The sequence below is a fragment of the Saccostrea cucullata genome, unplaced genomic scaffold, assembly GCF_032062105.1.
Source record: "Saccostrea cucullata isolate Sc308-1 unplaced genomic scaffold, CSIRO_AGI_Scuc_v1 ctg4416, whole genome shotgun sequence".
Lineage (NCBI taxonomy): Eukaryota > Metazoa > Mollusca > Bivalvia > Ostreida > Ostreidae > Saccostrea > Saccostrea cuccullata.
In genome coordinates, this window is record NW_026937294.1 from 50284 (window position 1) to 61218 (window position 10935).

At 31.8% G+C, this 10935-nt stretch overlaps 1 protein-coding gene across 2 annotated transcripts; it reads right to left on the reverse strand.

The window, feature by feature from the left end:
* Nucleotides 1–328: 328 nt before the first annotated feature.
* On the reverse strand, nt 329–10180 carry LOC134247763 (uncharacterized). Of its 2 annotated transcripts, XM_062730148.1 has the most exons (16): nt 9879–10180; nt 9025–9094; nt 8630–8746; nt 7074–7187; nt 6878–6955; nt 6344–6468; nt 5226–5312; nt 4998–5090; nt 4779–4892; nt 3935–4145; nt 2292–2438; nt 1977–2062; nt 1391–1461; nt 1010–1113; nt 581–890; nt 329–464 (listed from the first exon to the last, which is right to left on the reverse strand). In XM_062730148.1, exons 3-16 carry the CDS (start codon nt 8652–8654, stop codon nt 383–385), a joined length of 1647 nt encoding a protein of 548 aa, XP_062586132.1. In that variant the 5' UTR covers nt 8655–8746; nt 9025–9094; nt 9879–10180; the 3' UTR covers nt 329–382. The 2 variants fall into 2 exon arrangements, with proteins under 2 accessions (XP_062586132.1, XP_062586133.1); XM_062730149.1 differs by lacking the exons at nt 8630–8746; nt 9025–9094; nt 9879–10180 and having other exon boundaries at nt 5192–5312; nt 6878–6968; nt 7074–7159.
* Between the last annotated feature and the right edge of the window lie 755 nt (nt 10181–10935).

Consider the following 10935-nt stretch of genomic DNA (forward strand, 5'->3'; position numbering starts at 1 on the left):
AAAAATTTTATATAATGTAAAATTGGAGATAAAAACACTGACTGATGAAGGAATCGTGAACAGGACAAATACATAGGTAACTGATTACATTAGAGGTGGGGTCAGGCGCTTAGAAGGAGTAAGCTACACCTCTATAAGACATACCAGCAGGAAAAAAGTATGTTTTGAATTAATATACTTCTAATGTTAAAGTTTTGATATTCTTAAACTTCAAAAAGTTTTCTAATCCATATTCGATATACACCACTTCTTGAATATATTGTAGTTTAACTTAACTAAATCATTTAGTTACTGATAGCCGTCTTCCCTGGAGACGCAAACGACAAACGACAAACGCATACACATACAAAAACCAATTACGATGAAATGTATTTTTTATTTACTAGTTTTTAACAATTTTGACTTCTGATTCCTCTCTTGTCGTCAAGTTTATTTGTATACATTTCGCCATGACTACCCTGTATCTAAAATAAAACATTATATCTATTTGTTTTTTGATTTTAAAATTTCAAGTCGTTATCTATTGTTTTTAATTCTTTTGTTTTGTTTTTGTATTTTTTACAACGAACTTTTCACTTACGTATTTTCTTTGATTGTGACAATAACAGTAGAATTAGGATTTCGTTTATAACTTCTATGAATTTTATCATTCATTTTTCTTGGATACGGGTTCCATTGGCCTTGTTTGTCTTTCCATAGCCATTGATCTGGTACAGAAAAAGTTAATGAATCTAACATCTCATCAGCTTCTACATCAGTTAATTTGTCTTCAAATCTGTCGTTTTTGAAATATTTCCCTTTAGGCATTGTCAAGGGTAAAAGTCTGGCATTGGAATTTTTGCAAATCTTGCTGGATTTAATATCAACATCATTTTCAGATGCACAAGCTGCTATGTGAAACGAAAAGAAATCTCAATTATAATTTTTTCAAAAGAAAAAATGTGTTGGTTTAATTTAAAGAAATGTACAACATCATGAACTAAGGTAAGAATTTTTTTTAGAAACGCACCTTTTGAAGGAGAACTTTCAGATTGTTCAACAGATGACTCACTAAGTTCCGCCTTTCTGATTTGTTCTTGGAGATACTCAACAGCTTCCGCTGAGAATGGATCGCTGTTTAAATACTGGTACTTAATAATTATGATTTTATACAAGAACATAAATTATGAATGATAGATTAAATAGCTACTCAAATTATAATTGTGAATCCTGAGTTGGAAAAGTTTTAGCGTAATAAATCAATTTTGGATCTTTCCCAAATAAATTAAGAAAGTATAACTTGTGAAGCTGTTACTAGAAATTAGCAAAATCAGTTAATACAATGGGCCTTTATCTGAATACAACTGAACATGGCGGAATAATATGTAATGCATTAGGGATGGATATTTACCAGACCCGTAGATCGAATCTCCCACGAAATCCAAATCTGTTTTCTGTTGTTTGCCCGTTTTGCCATCGCACCTGTTAGAGAACATAATTGTTATTTGTGTCTATTTATGAAAATTGAGTAAGAATTGAAACTTGTCAGACATTCATCATTTGTCATGTGAAATGGATGGATCCGACTTTGACAGAACAAATGCAGTAAACCCGTGTTTTTGAAAGTTCAAGTTCATTTACCTGTTCAGTATAATAAATATGAATTTTAAACTTTTAAAAAATTAACCATAATTATAATTTGGATAAAGTCCAAATGTTATTTTCAAAAATACATCTGTGACAGAAAAGAGTAAACTATTAACAAAGCTATAAACCAATTTTTATTCGCGTGAGAGGAATTTTCGTGAACTTCGCGACAGCCTCGTCACCGCGAATAATTTTTCACCGCGAACCGGAATCCGCGAATCTCGTTTATTTACAACAGATCTAAAATGGCCTGATCGCGAAAATTATTTGTCGCCAACTAGTTCCCCCCTTGTAAATCGCGAAATAAAGTCGTTGCGAATAAAAGTTGGTTTACATTATCATGAACGCACAAGGACGATTCCATTGTGTTTACGTCTGTAAACTGATCCTATACTCCCGGTACTCTTTTCCTGGTCTCTCCAATCCCAGTCTGGGCCTAGTTAAAATTCACATTATTATAAAAGATTTCCTAACAATCAGCTATTGTGAGACTGATGAATGCCTTAAAATGCATTATATATACACAGTTTTATTTCCTAGAGAAGTTCTGGCACTACTGCTGGTGCAGTGTGATATTTTCAGACAACCTTATCCTAGCCGCATATAGTAGACATTATGTATTACATTTTATGCTTTTTAGAAACTAGTCATTTTATCATTGTTACCTTTTTTGACGAGAGAACCAACAGCAATAGGTTCTTTGTTCAAAATTCTAGGTTCGTTACATAAAGTTACATCATATTTATCTATTATAGGTCCGTATCTGTATGGGTATCTCGAGCCAGTGTCCCATTCTACATATAAGAAGCCAACTGAAAGAGAACATCGGTAATCTCTTAAAATAGGTATATTTTGATATTGTCAGAGAGAAAGATCTTTTGGAAAGTAATTTATAATCATAAAATCACAGTTTGACATTGTTAAAAAATGGATGATCATAAAGATATATTTTATGAAAATGCCCATAGAAGTGCAGAATCAGTTTTGCTATTAATGATTTTCTACACTTACACTTTTACGTGTAAATGGTATAATACAAACGAGTTCATACCTCAAGTCTTTTAATTATTTTAATTCTGTTGTTTATGTTAATTCATGTGCGTTTTTAAACATAAACAAGAGGCCCACGGGCCTTATAGGTCACCTGAGTATTGTGCAACAACTTTCCAACAATTAAATTTGATTTGTGTTTTAAACCAGAGGCCATGAAATTCGCAATTCACAATTTTGAAAGAGACACCATTGCTTATCATAATTATAGACTTAGCATGCTTACTCTACTTACTTAATACCCAGAGGTAGATCAGAGTAACATTTTAAGAGAAAATGCACTTCCACTTTATAACCAGTTGTGCACCTCATCCCAAATTAACCACTGACCCTGGGGCCACATATTTCAAAATTTTGCAAAAATCAAGGCATTAATTTATTTTCAGACTATGTAACCCCCCCACCCAGGGAGGGGTGCATAAAAAATAACCATTTTCTAGATGCACCTTTCTTAATCATAAATATATATACTTGGATCATTGGCATAAAACCCAGGAGCAAAGGAAAGATTTTCAAAGAATTAATGTATTTTCACTATATAATCAATAGAACCCCGCCCTAACACCAGAACCCATGACCTTGGGGCCATAAAATACACAATTGTGAAAGAGGCACTCTTGCTTATCATAACTATGTACTTAGTTAGTTTATTTAATACCCAGGGGCAAAGAAGATTTTCAAAGAATTAATGCATTTTCACTATATGATCAATAGAGCCCCGCCCTAACACCAGAACCCATGACCCTGGGGCCATAAAATTCACAATTTTGGAAGAGGCACTCTTGCTCATCATAACTATGTGCTTGGTTAGATTACTTAATACCCAGGAGCAGAGAAGAAGATTTTCCAAGAAATCATGCATTTTCATTATATAATCTATATAGCCCTGCCCTAGCACTAGAACTCCTGACCCTGGGGCCATGAATTTCACAATTTGGTGGAGAACTCAATGCTCATAACATTCATGCCAACAGTTTGCCTGCTTGATGTCCAGGAGTAAAGAAGAAGATTTTTAAAGATTGCAATAATTTTAGTGGTTTTGGCCCCAGGGGGGCGGGGACCATAAAATTAATAATTTTTGTTTCCCTTTACCCATAGATGCTTTGTGCCAAATTTGGTTGAAATTGGTTCAGTGGTTTCAGAGAAAAAGCTGAAAATGTTCAAATGTTAACACACGACGCACGACACACGACGACGGACGAAAACGGATAGCAATAGGTCACCTGAGTTACTCAGGTAACCTAAAAATGAGATTTACTTTTTTCTGAATGTCCAATAACCGTTCCTGGCCCATTTTTATCCTGATTATTATATTTCCAATCACGTCCACGTTTTACTCTACTCCCCAAAGGAAGCATTCCTGGATCTCTTTCTTGGAATATGTAATTCATTTCATCATCAAGTTCTGTACATATATCATCCCACGATTTATAAAGTGACTTCTTTGAGCATATTTCGACTATATCTTTCTAAAAATGTATTTATATTTCAGTCATTTAAAGAGTTTTAAGATGTATTTGAGTTTGAAATTAAAACAAGAGGCCCATGGACCACAACGCGTAACTGAGTAACATTGGCCAAGCTGTTCTCCACCAGATGCCCCCCTCCCCCCCTTGTAAAACCTATTGTAACAATTTCTAATTTACATTACCCAAAGATACTTCCTCAAAATTTTCAGCTTTTCTGGCCCTGTTGTTCATGAGTAGAGGATTTTTTCCAGTAACCCCATCCTATTTTTTGTTATTTCTTGACTATTTTCCCTTGTTAGTGTCTTTGTCTTTCATTTTAACAAGTTACACTCCCCTTCTTCTAACAATACTTTGTACCAAGTATGGTTAAAATTGGCCAAGTGGTTCTTGAGAAGAAGTTAAAAATGTGAAAAGTTTACATACGGACGATCGACAACAGCTGATCAAAAACTCACTTAAATTTTCAGCGCAGGTGAGCTACAAAAGAATGATGATCAGAAAAGGTCACTTGCTTTCACCTCAGATGAGCTAAAAGATGATTGATAGTACATATGATAAAGTTTGAAAGGTAACAATAATTCTTTTTTTAGTTATTTTTGTATAAGAATGATAAATATTTTATAAACATTTTACCTGATCAAGTTCTGAAAAGTCTCTTTCAGGGAATTTGCAAGCCAGCAATGTCAGAATCATTTCTCGATCAAAACCATCATTTTTCATTGTAAACGATAACACAGAAGCAGTTTTCTAGACCAAATTTTGATTAAAATAAATAAATATATTTGTAAACGTTTCAGAAAATAAAATTAATTCAAAGAAAACTTTCAAATTTATTTTGGCTTTTTAACTTACAATATTTTCAGAATACTTTGCGATCTGTCTTGCTTCCTCGGGATATACAATCTTCCCTCCCCTGGACTGAGCAGACATGAAATCTAGAGTTACCTACGAATAAATAGACAACATTACCTCTAATCACTTCAATTTGTGTCACGTATAATTAAATTTTAAAGGTATTTACAGAACATGAAAATATGTAAGCTTACGTAATGTTTCATAATCATACATAAAAATGAGTACCAGATCAAGGTTACTTCCCACAGGGATGCAAAAGATAGGATGTACATTTCCAATACCTCTCGTATAATCAAGCATCCGAGTCTTATCCTGAAAAAAAGTTCACAGAATGACAATTGACGATATATGAAAACCATATATATAATACAATATATACAATCAACAACGATGCTTCCTATTTTGTTTTATGGGCTTCTGATCTTGAATACTGCTCGTTATCGCCATATGTTTCATTATATGAACCATGAAATGTAAAGATAACGAACATTTTAAATGTCCATTTCAACAAATGATCAGCAGAACCGACGCAAAATTCTAATAATAGTGGTAGGATCAGCTGTCATTTGGAATTCAGCATCTCTTGTTCAGAAAATTAACTTCTCAAAGCAGAGAGAGAGAGAGAGAGAGAGAGAGAGAGAGAGAGAGAGAGAGAGAGAGAGAGAGAGAGTTTTACTGACTACTGAAAAATGCTATACCAGGTACATTTTGGGTCATTCTAAATGATTTAAGTACTTGTTGTAATTTTTATCCAAATCTGCAGATCACATGTGAGGCTCAACTTAAGTTGTAGGAAAAGGAACATGAATAATGGTTTGTGAAGCGATCTTTCTATGGCTTCAAATTGTTGTAAATATTAAGAAGTTGCCGAAATTTATGGTATGCGATGGATCAAAATTGAGAGAAAAGCCCTTGTTAGGTTGATAATTTGTCTGAATGGATTTCATGAAATATATGGAGATAACAAACAGTATTCAAGCTCAAAAATCCATAAAACAATACAAAATTAGAGCGGAGCAAACATGTATCTCCAAAACATCAGAGGTGTGATCAAGCGCCATGGAGGAATAAGCATTCCCTGCCGACCGGTCACACCAACCGTGTGCTCCTTGTCATGGTTTTGAAATAACAAAAAAATTCGTCAACAATTCAGTGTGTAAATAATGGCCTAAAAATTAGAATTTAAAAAGTCAGTCACATTTCACTTAATGAGAAATTGTATTTCCTGACAAGGTCATTGTTTCAAGAAAAGAACTTAAGAAATGATGACTATAAACGAGACTGTTGATATTCGTTTCAGCCATCTGATTGTCAATAATTCACCTCAGTATTATAAAGACTACCTCTTCGGTTTCATACGCCGATGAATCTTCAACTTCATCAGTAGCACTTAAATCAGTTGGTCTACCGTCCGAAATAAGTATTATTCTTGGGTGAACATGAAAGTCTCCTATTCCCTTGGTATGACCTATTTGAGAATGGTTCAAAGCTTTCAATATAAAAGTTACCAAGAATATGATGCAACGTGTTGCGAAGTATTTTTTGAGTCGATCATTCTTTATGTGTGAGAAATAATGTTGCAATTTGACACGTTATACTTCATTATCCTATAGATTTAGTTTTTTTTAAGAAAGGAAGAGCACCTTTCGATATTAATTATCATAATTAACAAGTACTTGTACATTAAGGCAACATTTTGTTTATATAGTTAAAATTTAATTTTTAAAGGGTGTTCGATCTGAATCCAAGTCGACAGAGAACCTTGGCTTGCGAAGAAACGACATATTTGTTAAAAAATATTGGACACAATATTTTGTGAATAGTAAATGAAATGATTCTTATTTTAAAAGATATAAACAGTAACAATATTAACTAACCTACTTCACGTCTTAGGCACGCTGTGGCTAAGATGAATGCTGCTGTCAGTGGTGTTGGTCCTCCAAATTCAATGTCATCTGAACAAAGAATCTAAATATTATTCAAATATTGGATTTGAGTATATATAAGCAAGATAGTCTTTGTATTAGATAAAGTGGTATATTTGTATTTCTTAATCTTAATCTTATGAGATACCTAGGCATTGTTTTATATCCATGTATTGATTTGAATAATAGCGTTGAAATCTTGTGTGTTTTCCACATAATATAACAGCTACATTTTCATCGATGTCCGGATGGTTTGTGCATTCTAAAAAAAATCTTTCAGAGTTATTGTATTATGCAAATCAATATTCAAACATTATTTTTAATTTTTCAGTTTTTTAAAACAAAAAGTATTATCATTATTATTATTAAACATTTCTTTTCTAAAGAATTTAAGTAGAACTAACAGGCAAATCGTATACTAAAGCCCCGAAGGCATCTTCGAGATTCGAAGCTCAAACTTCGAAATTCAAGATGAAATAAAACCATTCAAAGCGTGGGTTCAATATTTTATTGATCTTAATCTATTTTTCTAATTTCTGACTATGTAGAAATCCTTGTATACGATAAGCAGGCTATTTTTTTTTAATTATTACAACATTAAAAAAATATAACATATAATTATTAAATTGTGCAATTTATGACATATAATTGCTAAATTATAACATATTTACCCTTCAGCATTTTGCTTTCTCTAAATGTCTACGCGAACTAAACAAAATATTAATAGTCAGAAAAGGGGCATATATATATATATATATATATATATATATATATATATATATAGAAATCACAAAGAAATTCACTTTTACATGGATACCCACTTCCGCCCCAGCCCGGGGTTGAACTCTCGACCTTCGGAATCTGTCTCCTAGCAGTGCAGGAACAGCGCGCTAGACCGCTCGGCTATCTAGGCAAGTCATAAAACTTGCTTTCGATGCCGATGGAATTCTCGCGGCGCTGCACTACACTACACGGTCATTGAGAATAGAAGTGAGATACAGTTATTTGGACATTAGTTTTTTAACAGAGGATTGTTACCAATACATGTTGAAATGAAATTAATTATTATTTATAAAGCACATTTTACAACAACTCTTAAACTAACATAACTGCCCTAAGTGAAGAAATATTAATATAGAAAGCACAAAGAAATTCACTTTTACATTGTGCTTTCTATATTAATATTTCTTCACTTAGGGCAGTTATGTTAGTTTAAGAGTTGTTGTAAAATGTGCTATTATATATATATATATATATATATATATATATATATATATATATATATATATATATATATATATATATATATATATATATATATATATATATATATCGCAATTGATTATCTAAATCCTATAGTGCCCAAACCTAACTTGGAGTTTAAGGCCGTGTTTGTTCTTTTTGAAAAATAGTTTTTCTTTGTCTTGATAATGAAAAAAGTAGACCCTAACTTTGAGCTTAACTACAATTCTTCAATGTTTTAATTAGCCGACCATAATATAGACCATAATTAATACATGCAGCATAATAACATACATGCATAAGTAGATATGGAGTTAAAAATATTCATACCATCAATAATTGTGCGTCCCTAACTTAGAGCTTAACTTCACTTCTTCAATATTTAATTAGCAGACCATAATTTAGAACATAATATACATGTAGCTTAATACATGTAACATATGGAGTTAAAAATATCCATACCATCAATAATTGTGCTAAATGTCATTTGTTGAAAACCCTCCTCCCCAAGACTTAAAGATGTATCTAATATAAATATACTGCAAGGCCCTCTTCCATGTTGATGGCGAACTTCATGATCTGGAGAAGGTAAAGAGCACATCTCTTATTTACCAAAGTTCTTGCGAAAACTCAAAAGTCACAAGATAAGTTTAGTATTACCGATCTACATAAATATGAAGTTGCATGGTTTTTGATGTGTGTATATAAGTAAACATATCTCTTCCTAAATATACCCATTTAGCAATTAGAGATGGTATTGAAATCTAATCTTTTCATGGTATGCATGTTTGTTTTTCTACATGCTCTCTTAAATAACATGCATTTGTTCATAGAAGCGATTAATTAAAAATACATACTCTTTGAAGCCTCAAAACTAGCTTGTTCTTCCCAAAACTCTTGTGCTTTTCTGATCCGAAGGCCATCTACCTAACCAAAGTGGAAAAAGGAGCAGACATTCATTAATTAATGTCAACATGGTATTATAGAATCTGAGATATGGATTTTGAACATTTTAGTAAGAAGAAGATCATGGTTTTGCAGTCCGAAAATTATAAGTTCGTTTGTATGGGATTGAGGTGCGAGAAGTTATTCAAATTAAAAAGTTTATATATTACAATATTTTTTCACATGAAAATTACGAAATACACAAAATATTTATTTCCATAAAGTACATTTTAAAGACTGTATATGATTTTCGTTTTATATACAAAGTTGCTTATCATTTAGTATCGACAAATTTTTGATCCGCGCCTTTTCTAGAACATTAAATTTTTCTTTATCGCATAAAAACATAAGTTACATGTACAAAGTTTATGTTGATATTCTTTACGTCAAATGTATATCTAATGGTAGGTGATTTTTGATTATAATTTATATTTTACTCAGTCAATAGTTATTTGAGGAAATGATAAAGTTTAAAACGGTATCGTATTTTTTCGATATAATCTAATTAAAAGCTTTTCCCGTAGAAAATAAAAAAAATAGACACATTCATATTTGATTTGTAATACATTTTCGGGTCTAAATTCGGTTAATGGCTAATTCAATACTCATAACACAATATGTATCTCAATATAACACTACTGAAGTAAATATATCCTCAAAAATTGAATTCAATTCAAATAAAACATTCCGAAAACGATTCCAATTCAATTATATGTATTTTGTTGGAAAAAGTTCTTTCTTGGGTAAAAGTTTTGCTAATATTGACCTTTTACTCCTACTATTTTCTGCTTTCAGGTCCAATCATCACTGATGTGGTGCATTTTTTAATCAGACTACTGCAAAACTACGCAAACTAGTAAATATTAATTTTGAAACATTGCAAACATGTATATATACCGGACCCCCTTCCCTCAAATCCACCTGTAACTGTCCATTCTTTAAACAAAGAACTTTTGTTATTTCACATCTGGAAACACAATGGCTATTCACAAAATTGCTGTGCATGCCTAGCTTACCTTTGACTGTTTATTCTGTAAACAATGAACTTGACAAAATCAATTATTAAAAGCTGATACCGTTTTTTATTTTAAAATTTTTAAAATTCGTTTCTCATAACAAAGGAATACATGTAAAGAGAAAGGTCGAAAACTGCCCATTCTGTGAGAGAAATAACTCATTTTGGTTCTATGGTCCTCAATTATCGATTAGTACTTTCTCTCACAGAATGGGCAGTTTTCGACCTTTTTCTTTACATGTACATCAATTGGATAGAAAAAGATAAAGGTAATATTACAAAACATGATATGTCTGTATTTGAATAATTCAAATATTGCAACTTTATTTAAAATCAGCAACAAAAAATTAACTTACCAAGAGAATGGTTTGTATTCTTGCGTTGCAAATCACGTTTCCTCGTTTTGTTTTCCTGTTTTGATTTATAATTAAAACAGACTGTATGATATTTGATACAATGTGATATTTGAAAACATTTTTATTAATTATAAACAAAAATCGGGAAATCAAAAACAGTTGTTTGGAAGTAAAAATAATACGGCAAAAAGAAAAATCAATGTCATGTATGAAAAATAACATTATTTCGATTTGAATTGACAGGACTTTCGGTATTGATATAATTGAAAGCTAAAATCATTTCGATTTGAAATTCCATGACTTGCGATATTGATATAATTAAAAGCTGAAATCTTCACAAAGGGATGGTGATGAAAAATAAAAAGATAAACATCCATACAGAGGTATTTTATATATACCTATATATGCAAAAATAGTAAAATCGCTATGGTACAGCATTTATATACATGTAA

Coding starts and splice junctions, on each gene's coding strand:
- LOC134247763 (XM_062730148.1), bottom strand. CDS start 8,654: ATGACATTTAGCACAATTATTGATG. Junction 4,146..4,778: donor ACTTTTCAGAACTTGATCAG/GTAAAATGTTTA, acceptor ATACATTTTTAG/AAAGATATAGTCGAAATATG. Junction 891..1,009: donor TGAAAGTTCTCCTTCAAAAG/GTGCGTTTCTAA, acceptor CGTTTCACATAG/CAGCTTGTGCATCTGAAAAT.